Source organism: Monodelphis domestica, chromosome 3 (assembly GCF_027887165.1).
Source record: "Monodelphis domestica isolate mMonDom1 chromosome 3, mMonDom1.pri, whole genome shotgun sequence".
In the NCBI taxonomy this organism is placed as follows: Eukaryota; Metazoa; Chordata; class Mammalia; order Didelphimorphia; family Didelphidae; genus Monodelphis; species Monodelphis domestica.
Genome location: NC_077229.1, coordinates 487544676 through 487560776, shown reverse-complemented (window position 1 = coordinate 487560776; position 16101 = coordinate 487544676). Strand labels below are relative to the sequence as shown.

Genomic DNA, 16101 nt, shown 5'->3' with positions numbered 1-16101 from the left:
TGTTAGGCCTCTGATTGTACATATAACCATAATGGACAGTCTTCCTGGAAATGCAGGTCTTAAATTTGACAGTGGGACGGAAAATGTCTAATTGCCCTATGCCTTAGTTTTACCATTTGTTTAGGCTACCCCTTCTCATTATGATGTTGTGGAGATGAAATACAATAATGTATGAAAATACATTTTATTTTTGGAAGAAAGATTTCAACTTTGATTGAGCATGGTAATAAAAGTATTTCTTATTTGTAGACAAAGGAATCTTGTGCAAGAGGCATGAGCCCATGTGGTCTGTTAAGATAATTATGTTTGTGTTCAGATTTGTTGTTGTTCTTTGGATACCTTTATGAGAAATCAGTATTTAGTTTTGTTTAAATTCTATGCTTTAAAGAATTTTATTTCATTGGAATGTCTTTAATATCTTCATTCTTAGGCTTTAAAGAAAGCTGACAAACAGGTTTTAGAACCCCTAATGAACCTAGAAGTTACAGTGACCGGAGACTACCTCAGTTCTGTCTTGGCTGATCTTGCCCAGAGAAGAGGCAGCATTCAGGAAATCCAGAGTCGGCAAGATAACAGAGTTGTTGTTGGATCAGTGCCCTTAGCAGAAATGATGGTATGAACTGTTTTGTTATTGGAAATTTCATGTACTTTGGGTATCATTTAATCTGAGGAATGTGAATATATTCGAACAGAACAAGAAAAACTGTAATTGGAAGAAAAGTCAGAGTCTTTATTAAGAGAAAGCACACGAGTTTCAACAAGTAGAGAGCAGTAGTGTCACTTGGGTTTTAGTGATAGAGAAACTATAGATATAGCAACTGGGAGGCAACTATTAGATCCTATCTGAATATAAGGGAGGGCAAAATATATCTCAAAAGTGAAAGATGCCAGCTCAGGGAACTCTAAACTATTCACTGGTTCATAGATTTAAAGCAGGAAATAACTTTAAAGTATATTGTGCAGGGTCAGGTAGGTGGTTCAATAGATAGAGAGCCAGGCCTAGAGACAGGAAGTCCTAAGCTCAAAACTGGCGTCAGACACTTATTTGCTATGTGGCCTTGGGCCAGTCATTTAACCCCAGAATTCATTGGCCCTGGAACTGATACTTAGTATCAATTTTAAGATAGAAAATAAGAGTTAAAAAATAATCATCTAGTTCAGCTCTTTCAGTAAGTCAGCAAACATTTTTTAGTGTCCAACTATATGTCAGGCACAGTGCCCCAGGCATTAGAGATACAGACAAAAGTGGAAATGGTTCCTGTAAATGCAATATAATTTAGGGGGAAAGACCTAGCAGTTGAGAGGGGACAGGGATCAGGAAAGAGGGTGGTGCTTGAAGGGACAGCATCCCAGACATTGGGCTCTGGTTTGTGAGAAGGCTTGTCCCTCTTGAGCTTCAAAATCAGATGGTTTTTGTTTGTTTTTTTAATATGAAGCACCTCAGACTTTTTAAACATCATTGGTGCTACTCCAAGATTTCATTGTAAAAGGCATAAGAGCTTGATGGGTATTGTGAAACAGAACATGATATTTATTTTAAAGGGTAACCAACGGGTCCTGTGACTGTGACAAACACAGGTATTGGGCATTCTCCCAGAGATTTAGGACACATGGTGCTTAAAGTGAATGTTGAAGGAAAGTGAGGATTCTGAGAAGTGAAGGTAAGGAGGGAGTCCATTCAGGCCTGGGAGACAGCCAGTACAAAGACTCAGAGATAAGAGAGAAGGTGCTGTGATTGAGGAACAACACAAAGGACAATTTGACATGACTGTGAGATGCACAAAGGGGACTAATAAACAAGGTTGGAAAGGTAGGTTGGGGCCTGTTTGGGAAGAGCCTTAAATGAAAAATAGGGAGCCATTTTAATTTGTGTAGGGGAGTGACTTAGTCAGATTTGCACTCTGGGAATATCACCTTGGCATCTGTGTGAAGAATGGATTGAAGAGTAGAGAGACTTGAGGCAGAAATACAACTCTTAGGCTTTTGCAACATTCAAGACCAGAGATGGAGTCTGAACTTACATGATAGCTTTGTGAATGGAGAAAAGAGGGTGAATAGGTGAGAGAGAGGAGGTAGAAACAACAAAATTGGGCAACTGAGTGAATTAAAGTGGGTTGAGAGAATAAGGAATTGAAGGTGACCACCAGTATTATAAACCTGGGTGACTGGAATGATGGTGGAACCTCAACAGAAATAAGTTCAGAAAGTTTTAGTCATGTAGAGTTTGAGAGGTCTTTCTGAACATCCAATTTGAAATGACCAGCAGTCATTTGGTGATATGAGATGCTCTCAGGAGAGAGCACAAATCCAATCATGCTTCACCCCTACTCTGTAAACTCCCAATTGCCTCCAGGATCATATATAAAATTCTCTGCTTGGCATTCAAAGCCCTCATAATCTAACCCTCTCCTACCTTCTCATACCTTACTCCTACACACTGACAGTGACATTGACCTTCTGGGTGTTCCATGAACAAGACAATCCATATCTTAGCTCCAGACATTCTCTCTGCTTAGAATGCTCTCCCTTCTCTGCTCTGACTACCATGACTTCTGGCTTTCCAACTAAAATCCTACCTCTTGCATGTAGCCTTCCCCAACACCTTTTAATTCCAGTGACTTCCCTCTTGTTAATTATCCTATTTACCACATATATAGCCTGTTTGCACATATTTGTTTGCTTATTGTCTCTCCTGTTTCATATATTAGGAGCTCCTTGAGGGCAAGGACTGTCTTTTGCCTTTTTTGGATCCCAACTGCACAGAGTAGGTGCCTAATAAATGCATTTTTACTGATTGACAGTGTAGAGAGTGAAAAAAAGAAAGTCAATGAATATTGATAACTTTTTCCAAGGGTTTGGCTGAGGAAGAGATGGGAGATAGAAGACAATTAGCTTTTAGGGGTGGTCTAATGAAGATATTTTAAATTGGAATTTGGTCTACCAAATGAGAAAACAGAGGCCCAGAAAAGTGACTTGACCAAGAATCACACAGGTAGGAAGTAGTAAAATTTGGATTTGGGTCCAGGTGCTCTGACTCCCTGACTGCCTTCCTATGTTGTCATTGTTCTCTATGACCTCATTTGGAGGTTACTTTCTTAGCAAAGATATTGGAGTGGTTTGCTATTTCCTTCTTTATCTCATTTTAAAGATGAGGAAATGGAGGTAAATAGGATTAAGTGACTTGCCCTGGACCACATAGTTAGTAAATGTCTGAGATTGGATTTTTAGGTGAGTCCAAGCCCTATCCACTTTGTCACCTAACTTCCCCCATCTAAGGTTTTCCTGCCATCCTCTAGGACCGTGGTGGCAAACCTATGGCACACATGCCAGAGGGGACACTCAGAGCCCTCTCTGTGGGCATGTGTGCAGTTGTCCCAGCACAGAGTTCACCATAGTTTATTACTGGAAAGCTAGAGGGACCTGGGGCAGGCTGCTCCCCTCCCCCTCTCCATACCCACCTGAGGACATTCCTTACATTACCCACCCCTCTAAAAGTTACCATCACTGCCCTGGGGTTGCTCCATTGTCAGCATTTGAGAGACCCTCTTTTTTTCTGATTAGACTTTGACTTGGGGCTAGCACCACAGGCACATGGTCATTTCTTCCCCTCACTGAGCTATAGCTTTTCTTTATGTTGGTTGCTTTTACTTCCCTTGACTCCCTTCCCCTCGAGAGAATTCTTATTTGTCCTCCGAAGTACTAGTAGGCAAAAAACTGCACACACAGTCTGTCTGACAGTGTGTACCACCCTTTGAGGTTCTGAACTGTCTCTTCTGCCCCAAGAGGTAGGCATGCTTTAGTAGCCTAGTAGCTTTAGTAGCCCTCCAGAGACAAGATTGATCATTGTGTTAGGGAATATTCCAGTGGCTGTCTTGGGTTATTGTCAGTGGGTAGTTTGCCAGTTCTGCTACCATCACAGGACTTGACCCTCTGGCTCCCTCTTGTGGCATCTCCCTGCCACTATCTCTCTTCTCCAAAGTACCCTCCAAGAGAGTTTAGTTTACTGGAAAAGATCCATACTTTTCTGTCTTCCTCAACCTGCTTCTTCAGAATAACACAAGATGTTTTTGTAAAGTGTTCATAAATATTGACTATTAAACTAAAGCAAGTTACCTTGGGAGTTGAGGAGTCCCCTTTATATACTTTGGTTTCCTATGTGAGAAAGACTGTTTCATTGAATTTTCTCTTTCCTTTTTGTATGGCCTTACACTCACCTAATATACCCACCTAGGAGATCTTAATTGCTGTTTACTCAGTTTTGACCTAGTTGTAACAACTAGTTCTGCTCTTATTAGCAAAGTTAGTATTTCCATCTTAACATTCTAGACCTGTATCTGGCTTCATCTTTTTGGGAGGTCCTATGACTTCAAGATAGACTACTGTGACCCCTTTCTGAGGCTGGTATCCCCATGTCATAGGTTGGGCTCTCATTCCCAAATGATCTTTCCCTTCTAGTTCTAATTCTCATCCCCTTTTGACCTTTTTGGGCAGCTAAATGGTACAGTGGATAGAGTGCCAGCTCTGAAATCAAGAAGACTCATCTTCCTGAGATCAAATTTGGTCTCAGACATTTACTAGCTTTATGACCATGGACAATTTAGTTAACTCTGTTTATTTACCGTAGTTCCTCATCTATAAAAATGACCCAGAAAAGGAGATGGCAAACCATTCCAGTGTCTTTGCCAAGAAACTCCCAAATGGAGTCATGAAGACTCAGGAAAGTCTGAATAACAAACAATAAGAGCAGCAAAATGACCAAATTCCTGTTTTTAGGATTTCCTGGCTACCAGCTTAATGGGTAAAGTTTAGAGGTAAAATAATTCTGGTATTAGCAATGAGTAACTTCTGTTTTGTTTGAAGTTCTTTAGCTTATTTTACCTTTTTTCCTTTCTACACATTTCTGAGTTATGCTTTCTGCCCTTGTGGAGGCATATCAAGTTATTCTTTTGATTAATGAAAAATATTAATAAGTATTTCCCCAGTCAAAAGTATTTTCCAAACTTATGTGAATGAAAGAAACCTTATCAGTATTTAAAGTGCTAGAAAAACAATACCCTCTGTTAAATCCTTTTGCCCCCTTTTCAAAAGTCTAACCATTTTCTATTGGGAAATAATAAACAACCAAGTGACTACCATCTCAGAAAATGTGAGAGTAGTAATCAGAAATACCTCTAGGGCACCTAGGTAGAGTGGATAGAGCACTGGAGTCAAGAAGACTTGTATTCATATTTGGCTCCAGATACTTTCCAACTATGTGACTCTGGGCAAGTCATTTAACTTCAGTTGCCTAGTCCATACCTCTCTTCTGTCTTAGAATTAATATTAGACAGAAGGTAAGGGTATTTTTTTAAGAAAAGGAAAAGAAAAAAATACTTTAATCTTATTACTACCTGTCTCTACTATTGACTAGGTTGAATGGTGTAGGAAATTATTTTCTAGAATGCAGACATTTTAAGTACCTCTTGCTCTGTTTAAAGCAAACTTAAAATTTTTTTTCTTGTTTATTGATATTCCATTTACATATTCTTTTTCTTTTGCTAATAGACTTCTTTTATTTTTTTCAAGTTATATGTAGAAATAATTTTTTACAATTGTTTTCTCATATTTTGCTATTCAGATTCTCTCCCTCCCTCCCCAAGGCAATAAATGGTCTGTAATAGCTTATGCAAGGGCTTTCATGAGTATATATTTCCATATTTCCCATGCCATGACAAAAGACACAGATCACATATACATTGAAAAAAAACTCATGAAGGAAATAGTGAAAGATGGCATGCTTTGATCTGTAATCAGATTCCAACAGTTCTTTTGTGGCTTTGGACAGCATTTTTGGATGCCAAAGTCCTTTGTTTTGCTGATAATAGTTTAGTCTTTTATAGTTGAGCATTATACAATATTTCTGTTACTGTTCTCTTGGTTCTGCTCACTTCACTTTACATATAAATCTTTCTGAGTTTTTCTGAACTGTTTGTCATTTTTAATTGTGTAGTAGTATTCCATTGCAACCATATAACACAACTTGTTCAGCTTTTCCCCAAGTGATGGACAACCCCTCAGTTTCCAGTTCTTTGCCACTATGAAGAACTGCTAAAAATATTTTTGTACAAGTAAGTCCTTTCCCCCCATCTCTCATCTCTTTGTGATACAGACCCAGTAGTGGTATTGCTGGGTCAGAGGGTATGTATAGTTTTATGGCCCTGTGGTTATGGTTCAGTATTGCTCTAAAGTTCACTGTTTCTCCAACAGTGTATTAGAGTTTCAGTTTCCCCATATCCCCTCCAACATTTATCATTTTCCTTCTTGGTTATATTAATCTGATGAGTATGAGGTGGCCTCTCAGAGTTGTTTTAATTTGCATTTCTCTAATCAATAATGATTTGGAGCATTTCTTCATATGACTATTGAGTGTTTTAATTTCTTCCTCTGAGAATTGCCTGTTTATATACCCTTTGTCCATTTTGCAATTGGACAATGCTTTGTATTCTTTTTTTTTTTAAATAAAAACCCTTACCTTCCGTCTTGGAGTCAGTACTGTGTATTGGCTCCAAGGCAGAAGAGTGGTAAGGGCTAGGCAATGGGGGTCAAGTGACTTGCCCAGGGTCACACAGCTGGGAAGTACTTGTCTGAGGCCAGATTTGAACCTAGGACCTCCCATCTCTAGGGCTAGCTCTCAATCCACTGAGCTACCCAGCTGCCCCCATTGCTTTGTATTCTTAAAAATTTGACTCAGTTCTTCATATATTTGAGAAATGTTGCCTTTGTCAGAGATGCTTGCTATAAATTTTTTTCCCATTTTGTTCTTTTCTTTTCCTTCTAATCTTGACTGCATTGGTTTTGTTTGTACAAAACCTGTTTAATTTTATGTAATCATAATTATCTATTTCATTTTACATAATGTTCTGTCTTCTTTTATTTGATAATAAATTCTTCCCTCATCCATAAGCCTGACAGATAAACTTTTCCATTTTCTCATAATTTTTTATAGTATTACCTTTATTTCTAGAATGATAGTTGTTTCTTATTCCTTTTTCTAATTCCTTCAGTTTCTTTTTCTGTTCTTATTGCTATTGCTAACATTTCAAATACAATATTAAATAGTAGTGTGGATAATAAGCACACATCTTGCTTCACATCTGATCTTATTGGAAAAGACTATAGTTTGTCCCCATTACAAACAATCTTTGCTTTTGATTTGAGATAGATGCCCTTTAACACCTGAAGGAAAGCTCCTTTTATTCCAGTGTTTCCTAATTTTTTTTTAATAAGGAATGGATGTTTTCTTTTGTCAGATGCTTTTTCTACATCTATTGAGATAATCTTATGGTTTTTATTGATTTTGTTATTGATATGATCAATTATGCTGATAGTTTTCCTGATATTGAACCATCCATGCCTTCCTGGTATAAAACCTACCTGGTTATATAGTATATGATCTTTGTGAGATAATTCTGTAATCTCCTTGCTAGTATTTTATTTAAAAATTTTGGGGAGGGGGGCAGCTGGATTGAGAGCCAGGCCTAGAGACAAAAGGTCCTAGGTTCAAATCTGGCCTCAGACAAGTACTTCCCAGCTGTGTGACCCTGGGCAAGTCACTTCACCCCCATTGCCTAGCCCTTACCACTCTTCTGACTTGGAATCAATATGTAATATCAATTCTAAAGTAGAAGGTAAGGGTTATTTAATAAATAAATAAATCATAAAAATTTGGATCAGTATTCTTTAGGGTCAGTATTCATGTGTCTCTCTCCATCTTATTTTTCCCATTTAGCCTCTCTCTGTTCTTTTGGTCTTTCCGTTATCACATGTTTTGTTTCCAACCATTGCCTCCCCAGTTCACCTTCCTATTTTACCCATCTGCCCTTTTCTTATTCCCTTTTTCCTCCTACTTCCCTCTAGGATAAAGTAGATATCTATAGCTGGCTGAGTGTGGGGTTTATTCCCACTTTGAGCGAATTCTGATGAGAATATAATTCAAACATTGCCCACTATACCTCTCAACTTCTCTTCCACTGTATTGACCTTTAGGTATCTCTTTATGTGAGATAATTTATTCTCTTCTATCTCTCCTTTTCTCCCTGTGTGTTCCTCTTTCCTATTCCTTGATATATATGTGTGTGTGTGTGTGTATTTTTGGATATCCATCCTACTCTGCTTAAGTATCTTAAGTGCTTTAGGTATCTTGAATACTTTAAGTACTTTGTATATCTCAAGTATCTTGGTATCCCTAATGCTGGGGCTTTTAGTATTGCCTGTTTCAACTTTGACAAAAGCATGAAAGTGTTCTTTAGTTAATTGCAACAGTTCTTTTACCTCATTCTTTGTCAAGTCTGTTAAGTATTTTGATATATGGGAATACCCTATGATATATTGTCGAGAGAAACCTGCAGTCACCAGGCCCGTCAGTTAGCCATGCCACGTCACAGAGCAGCATGATTTTGTGAGCCCCTGTGACCTGTTGTTGTTTTGTCTTGTTTGCTAATTTCTTTAATACTGCCAGAAACATTGTCTACAACCATTGTGTCATTAGTATTGTCATTGCCTGGTTTTACTTTTGTCAACTTTTTCCTTATTTGGGTCAGCAGTCCCCATCTCACTAACATCTCACTATCCTTGTTTGCCAAATAGTCATCCACAAGGTCCTCAAGTTTGTTGTCTAGAATTAGGATTTGTGCTGGTTTTCTTGGTAAAAGCATCCTCAGAACAGATTTCATGTATGATAGGGTTTGGATGGTAGCCATAAGGATCACATACACTTGGGTCACTGCCTGCCATACTACTGAGTTAGTGAATGGCATCATAGTTAGAAAAGACGTAGTGTTTGTAATCATTTCCACTGTGCCTATCATCACTGATGTCACGGTGCTATATATGATACAGTAGGTCCAGTAAATCCCTAGTACCATTGGCACAGAAGCCCACAGAATTATCTGCCACATCTTGTCTCCCTTATATAAACTCCTCTATCCTTGAACCCCTCAAAATGTCAACCCCTTTCAGGTACCTAGGATGAATTCTGTCTTTACACTGGGATGCCAAAATTGTATTAGTGGGGAAATTGAGAAGGAACCAATGTTGCCAGATACTTGTGTGAATTTCAAAACTACTCAACCCTGTTCAAACCATTCTTTAGAGATTTGGCTATTTCCTCATCAATAACAATAGAGATACTTGGAATGACAGAATCAGGTCTTGGAAACTACAATCTCCACCCTAGTCAGGTAACAGGATTTAGGAAGGGCTGCAGCAAAGCTCAAGATTTAATTATTTGAGAATATGACCTTCAACAGACATGTGCAAAGGGGACAGACCTCTGGGCGGTCCTGGGTTAAGCTAGAGCCACCATTGGCCCAGGAGGAGTCTGGGGACTTCCTGTGTGGAGGAAAGGAGGTGGTTGGAGCCTGGTGCTTTGTGTGAAGGAGCCCTGAGACTGTTTCTCCATTTTGGTCACATGAGTGATAGGGACTGATCTCTTTTCTTTGTCTCGGCTATCCAAGGCCTTGGGCCTTTGGCCCAGCCTAAGCAGAGGGGGTATTTAAGCCCTATTCCCTTCTCTGTCCCTCTGTCTCTCTGTACCTCTGTCTCTGTCTCTGTCGCTGTCTCTCTCTCTCTCTCTCTCTCTCTCTCTCTCTCTCTCTCTCTCTCTCTCTCTCTCTCTCTGTCTCTCTGTCTCTCTCTCTGTCTCTCTCTCTCTCTGTCTCTCTCTCTCTCTCTCACCTTTCTTCCTCCTGTTAGTAATGAAAAACTCCATAAAAGGTTGACAACTGACTTGAGTTTTCATTTAGGAATTACATAGCTGAATTCCTTGAGGACCTTAAATTAATATATATTAGTCTTTTAATGTGATTTCCATATCACACTTGGGGGAATAAATATAAGGTAGCACCATTTTCTTCCTCCCCTTCCCCAAGCAGTGCTGTTAACAATGGAGTCAAGTCTGCCTGGAACTGAGAGGGTAAGTAAATCCCCTCAGCCCCTTCTTCTTTAGTTGATGTTCTTTGAAATTCCCTTCCTAACACATTGAATCTGATTGAGTCTCTAGTAAAATTCAAGTTGTTTATTTATTTGGGTAAAAAGGGTTGACATGTAATGAGGACAGAGGAAAAGAGGAAATCCCTGGTTATTTCCCTATACAGATGATCTTAGGGTTTTGAATCAGGAAGGCTTCTTTAGAATAAGCTTTGGGTTTCCCCTAAGGGAAAAATCTTTATCCTCAAGGTGTCACCAATGAAAGATAAGATCTTCTGTTGCTCAGGCAAAAGGATTAAAAGATGTATAACCTTCACAGCAAAGGGTTAGTTCCCTCTCCCTTCAGACCATGGAGGGAAAAAAAAAAAACCTTTAGCTTCCCAACTGCTGCCTTTTTGAGCTTGGCTGGAAAGTTCCATACCATTCCTCGATGGCAGCTGGGTTCCATCTCATCTTCTCCTGAGACAGTCTTCCTTCCTTCCTTCTTCCTTCCTTCCTTCCTTCCTTCCTTCCTTCCTTCCTTCCTTCCTTCCTCCCTTCTCCTTCTCCTTCTCCTTCTCCTTCTCCTTCTCCTTCTCCTTCTCCTTCTCCTTCTCCTTCTCCTTCTCCTTCTCCTTCTCCTTCTCCTTCTCCTTCTCCTTCTCCTTCTCCTTCTCCTTCTCCTTCTTCTTCTTCTTCTTCTTCTTCTTCTTCTTCTTCTTCTTCTTCTTCTTCTTCTTCCTTCTTCCTTCTTCCTTCTTCCTTCTTCCTTCTTCCTTCTTCCTTCTTCTCTTTCCCTCTTATACAAAATCAAGTATCTTAATTATCACCTTGAATGTACTCATTCAACCTTAAGCTTTCAGTTTTTTGTTTGCCTTTTTATGTTCCCTGTGAGTGGTGCATTTGCTCTTTGCATTTTCTCTTCAGTCCTGAGTTTTTTGTTTGTTTTGTTTTTTGTCAGGAACTGTGGAAGCCCTCTATTTCATTAAACATTACTTTTTCCCCCTGGAAGATTATGCTCAGTCTTGCTAGGTATGTGATTCTTGGTTGTAGGTCTAGTCTAGATTTTTTGCCTTTCAGAATATTATATTCCACACTTTTTGGTCCCTTAATATAGAAGCTGTTAGGCCTTGTGTAATCCTGACTATGATTCCAAATATTTGAATTGTTTCCTTTTGGCTACTTGTATTACTTTTTCCATGTCTTGGGAGTTTTTGAATTTTGTTATAATAGTTCTGGGATGTTTTATTTCAGGGGCTCATTCAGGGGGTGATTGGTAGATTCTTTCAACTTCTATTTTCCCCTCTTTTTTGAGGATATGAAGGCAGTTTTCCCTAATGATTCCTTGTAATATGGCCTCTAGGCTCTTTTTTTATCATAGGTTTCAGGTATGATTAAATGATCATATTTATGATTCTTAGATTATCTCTCCTAGATCTATTTTCCAGGTTAGTTTTTCCAGTGAGGTCTTTCAGAATTTCTTTTTTTTTTCACTCCTTTGATTTTATCTTATTTCCTGATGCCTCATGGAGTCATTAGCTTTCTTTTGCTCAATTCTAATTTTGGGGGGAGTTATTTTCTTCCTTGGACTTTTGTGTTTCATTTCCCAATTGACCCATTCTAGTATTTAGAAAGTGGTTTTCTTCAGTATTTAAAATTTTTTTTTACTTCTTTTCAAATTCTTCCAAGAATTCTTTTAGAGCCTGTTATCCTTTTTCTCTTTCCTTTGGGGCTTCACATGTTTCCTTTTTGCTCTTATAGTCTCCTTCTGAGTTTATATTTTTATGTTCCTTGTCACTAAAGTAATTTTCAAAGGTTAGGTTTTTTTTCCTTTGTCACTTGCTCATTTTTTCTATTTACTATTTTTTCTCCTTTGTTACCTTTTCTACCTATTGAGGTCTTGCTCTGCTTCTGGGGTAGAGGGAGTGCTTTTCTAAGCTTGCTTTTCTAAGCTAAGCCTTCTCTGGTGCTTGCAATAGGCGTGGTTGTTTTGGGGTTCCTCAGGATGCACTTCAAAGGGGTGGCCTATCTGGCTTCTTGTGGGGAATCTTGCAGCTGTTTTGTCCAGCTAGATTCTACTCCCCCTACTGTTGGGTTTTGTTACAGGTCATATGCGTGAGGCATGGCGATAAGTGATTGGATTTGAGGGCCATTGTAGCCATGGAGAGTTAGCCTGCTAGGGAAACTAGCAGTTAGTAAGAAAGAGTGAGATAGGAAGGAGGAGAACAGGAAAGATTAGGGCCAGCATGTCGGAGAAGGACCAAGCAGAAGAATCAGGGCACCATGACGGGGGGCTGTGATCTTCGTTTATTATGACAGAGACTTTTATAGTAAGTAAAATATTAAGCATTACAACGTTCTTGGGGGGGTGTTACTTTCCCACATGAACGTTATCAGGGTTGCTATTACAGATGTAAGCAAGTTTAGAAACAGTGATTACTAATCTGTTCTTAGGGAAAGGCAGGTTTGGAACCCTCAGTCGTGATGTGACAAGGACTTTTTTGCTCTTCAGACTGAGGGTTTCATGATGACCCTTGTCTGAGAGCAGCAGTGCCTTTGGGTGAGAGATTGGGACCTTGCCAGCAATCTCAGGCAAGCATGGCTGCTTTCCTCAGTGGGCCTCACAAGGCTGGGCAGTTCCCCACTCTGCCTTTAGTTGCTGCAGACCACATGGAAGCACGCAAACCTCCCAACTGGGCTGCTGGACCACTCTGTCTGAGGCCTTTGGCAGCAGGTTGGGCTGGTCCCCCTCTGCCCTTTCATCCCAGGCTATTTGGCATTAGCTGGGCTGCTCCCCTTCTGCCATTTCCTTGCCTTAGGCTGTTTGGTAGCAGTAGGACTGGTCTACTTTTTGCTGGTTTCCCCATGCTGAACTCTTGCCATTTTCCCTTCTTGCCCTGCTTCCCTTTGTTTTGAGGTACTTCATTTTCTATTTGTGTTTGGAGGGTTTGCTCAGGGTCAGTGTCCCTCACTGTGCCATCTTGGCTCCTGGCATACTCAAAGCAAACAGTTCACTGAAATAAGACCTACATTTTGTTCCGTACTCTTCCCTAGAGGTGAGTGGGTTTATTAGAATCCAGATCCCATGGTTTGTTTTTAAATCAACATTTGGTAAATACTATTAAAAAATGGCCAACCTACTTATCAGCTGCCCTGGGCAGGCCTACAGTAGACAACTATCAGGCTAAGTAAGCTTTGCCTGCCAGAAATTGGCACGTCTTTTTTATTGAAACATACCCTGGTCTAGACGGGTAGTGACAAACTCAGACATCTCAGCTGCAACATATTGACCGACTCGGCATCACAAACTGACATCTGTGTTGCACTGTACTTGTTTTGTTAAACATTTTTTTAAGCTCCTACCTTCTGTCTTAGTAACAATAACAATTCTAAGACAGAAGTACAAGGGCCAGGCAAACGGGGCTAAGTAACTCTCCCAGTCACACCGCTAGGAAGGGTCTGAAGACAGATTTGAACCCAGGCAGGTCCCGCGAGCTCCAGGCCAGGCTCTATCCACTGTGCATTCTTTTGGCACTGCCCCCTCCTCCCCCTTCCCATTACATTTTAATCTGGTTAGAGTTGCACTAGGCAGCTTGGCAGGAGTGGTTGTAAATTGGACACCTGGTTTGGACAAGAAAAGTGCTTGAGTTTTAGGTCCAGTTCTTATCGTTAATGTCATTAACTCCTTTTGCGTTAACCTGGTTTTCTCATCTGGAAAATGAGAGGACTGGACTAACCTTTAGCAGCTCTACGACATCCTATGGTTTTGACAAAAACAGTTCTAAATAAAGTAAAATCAGTGTGGAAACCATAGCTAAATAAACAGATTTTAAGAATAGCCCACAGTTTCATCCAAAATGAAAATCAGCTACAGTTTTAAGTCTTAACTTCATTATTTTTCTTTGCTTATTATCAATGAAATGGGTAAAAAAGAGTTGGAAAAAGAAATTGCGGGCACAGATATTTTAATCCCAGATGACTGACTCATTTTCTGTGAAATTACTCTGTTTAGGGTTATTCAACTGTGCTGCGGACTTTATCATCGGGCACGGCCACTTTTGCTCTGGAATTGTCTACTTATCAGGCTATGAACCTTCAGGACCAAAATGCTTTGCTTAATCAAAGGAGGGGATTGGCCTGATCACTTCACACTCTTGGAAAATGAAAAGAATTCCTGAACCCTGCTTTCTTTGTTTTCATTGGGAGTGGCTGAATTACATTCTCTCAGTTAAGTCCCTTCATTGTATGAAGGTCCACATGTGAATGACTTTCCTTGAGAAGGGAGTTACTAATTCTCATTTGTGATATAAAATGTGAGCTCTTGTGTTATACTTAGTACCTAACCTGTGTTTGTTGGCTACTTGGGGCCTTGCTAATTACTGATGATCATCTTATTTGTTTTAAAATAGCCCTAGCTAAGGGAGCTAGTCCTCAAAAGATAAGTGGTAAGAGCCTATGAACAGTTGCTATGAACAAAGCAAGAATTACCACTGTCAGCGACTATATGAAAACAGGTTTCAAATCACTAAGAAAAAGACACTTCGAATAAGGCTGACGGTTCACCTCACACCCCCAAAATAGCCAGATGTCCAAAAACCAAGATGCTTCTCCTTTGGAGAGCCTTTGGGATCCCAGGTGGCATACTGATACACTGTTGGTGAAGCTGTGAACTGCTCCAGCCCTTTTGGAAAACAATAGGAAATTGTATAAGAAGAGTGACTCAAGTGTTTGTAACCTTTGGCCCCGGGATAGCCGGAGGCCACGTGTTTCAGTATATAGCAAAGTATTTCAGGTGGAAGATTTATTGTAGCAAAGATCTCACACAAAGGCACCTGGCAGTCATGAAATTGCTGAACTCTAGGATGGGAATGGAATGGAGGTGCTACAGGAAATGACAGACGCGAAGAATTTGGAGACACGTGAGAAGATTTGATTGAACCAAAAGTAGGGAAGGAAATAAGAACTCCAAGCACCGTGACTGAGGAAGAAGCTCACTAAGAGGACACCAGACAACAGCTACTGAAACCTGCTCCCCGCCAAGGCAAGGAGGCTGAAAGGGGCAGATGGTCACATTCACTTAGGTGACTCATTCTCTTATGGGTACTTTATAGCAACTGTTCTTGCTTAGCTGTTTTGTTTCAAGGGAGGGTTCTGTTTCAGGATATCCAGGTAGACTAGTGATAAAGAAATCCTACAATAAAACTTATTTTGAAAAATAAAGTAATCTGGTATTCCATACTTAAAAAAAAAAAGGTTCCTTAAATATTAGATGCCCATTGTTGGGGGACCAGTAAAACGAATTGAAGTATATGGATAAAACGGAGTAATAGTGTGCTATAAGAAATGATGAATGTAGGGGAAGCCAGGTAGCTCAGTGGATTGAGAACCAGGCCTGGAGACAGGAGGTCCTGGGTTCAAATGTGACCTCGGACACGTCCCAGCTGTGTGACCCTGGGCAAGTCATTTAACCCCCATTGCCTAGCCCTTACCAATCTTCTGCCTTGGAACCAATACGTAGTATTGATTCTAAGAAATAAGGTAAAAGTTTTTTAAAAATGATGAATGTGGAGAATTCAGGTAATCAATTTGAATTGCTACAGAGTGAAGTAAACAATCAGGAAAATAGCATTTTCAGGGATTACAGTTTAAATGGAGAGAGAAAAAGTTAAGTTAAATGCTATGGACATATAATGAATGGCCCAGTTTGTCCCTGAAGCAGAAATAAGAAAAAAGTATCCCCTCTCCCTTTTTTGAAGAACTGAGATACCACGGATATGGAGTAATGCAAAGTCTAATTCTTGGTTAATGTGTTCGGCAGGTATTTTGCTAAACTGTACGTCCCCCCTTTTCCAGCCCCTCCCTCATCCTTAGTTATAAAGAGTAGTGCTCTAGGTAGGGGGTATATCTGGAAATGTAGGTAATTTAAAACAAAAGGGCAAAGACAAATGTCAACTGAATATTTCTGACAAAAGTTTCATTTATGGCAGGATATTTTATGCTGTTCTAGATGTGTCCTTCAAACGTATATTTATTCCCCTCATACAACTAATGTATAGTAGAAGCCTAAGTTTTGGTCATGCTGTGAAAGGGATTGTTTCTCCATCCTGTCCTAGGCTCAAGGCAACTAAGCAAAATTTTTGTTTGTCTTGATATCCT

At 39.8% G+C, this 16101-nt stretch overlaps 1 protein-coding gene across 3 annotated transcripts in view; it reads left to right on the top strand.

Moving 5' to 3' along the window:
* GFM2 (GTP dependent ribosome recycling factor mitochondrial 2) overlaps positions 1-15165 on the top strand; it is a 56040-nt gene extending 40875 nt beyond the window's left edge. For all 3 annotated transcript variants that reach the window (XM_007486529.3, XM_007486531.3, XM_056824755.1), the window contains 2 exons: positions 431-613; positions 13958-15165. In XM_007486529.3, coding sequence (XP_007486591.2) covers positions 431-613; positions 13958-14086 — 312 coding nt within the window. In that variant the 3' untranslated portion in view covers positions 14087-15165. The remainder of the gene's footprint in view (positions 1-430; positions 614-13957) is intronic.
* Positions 15166-16101: the final 936 nt, after the last annotated feature.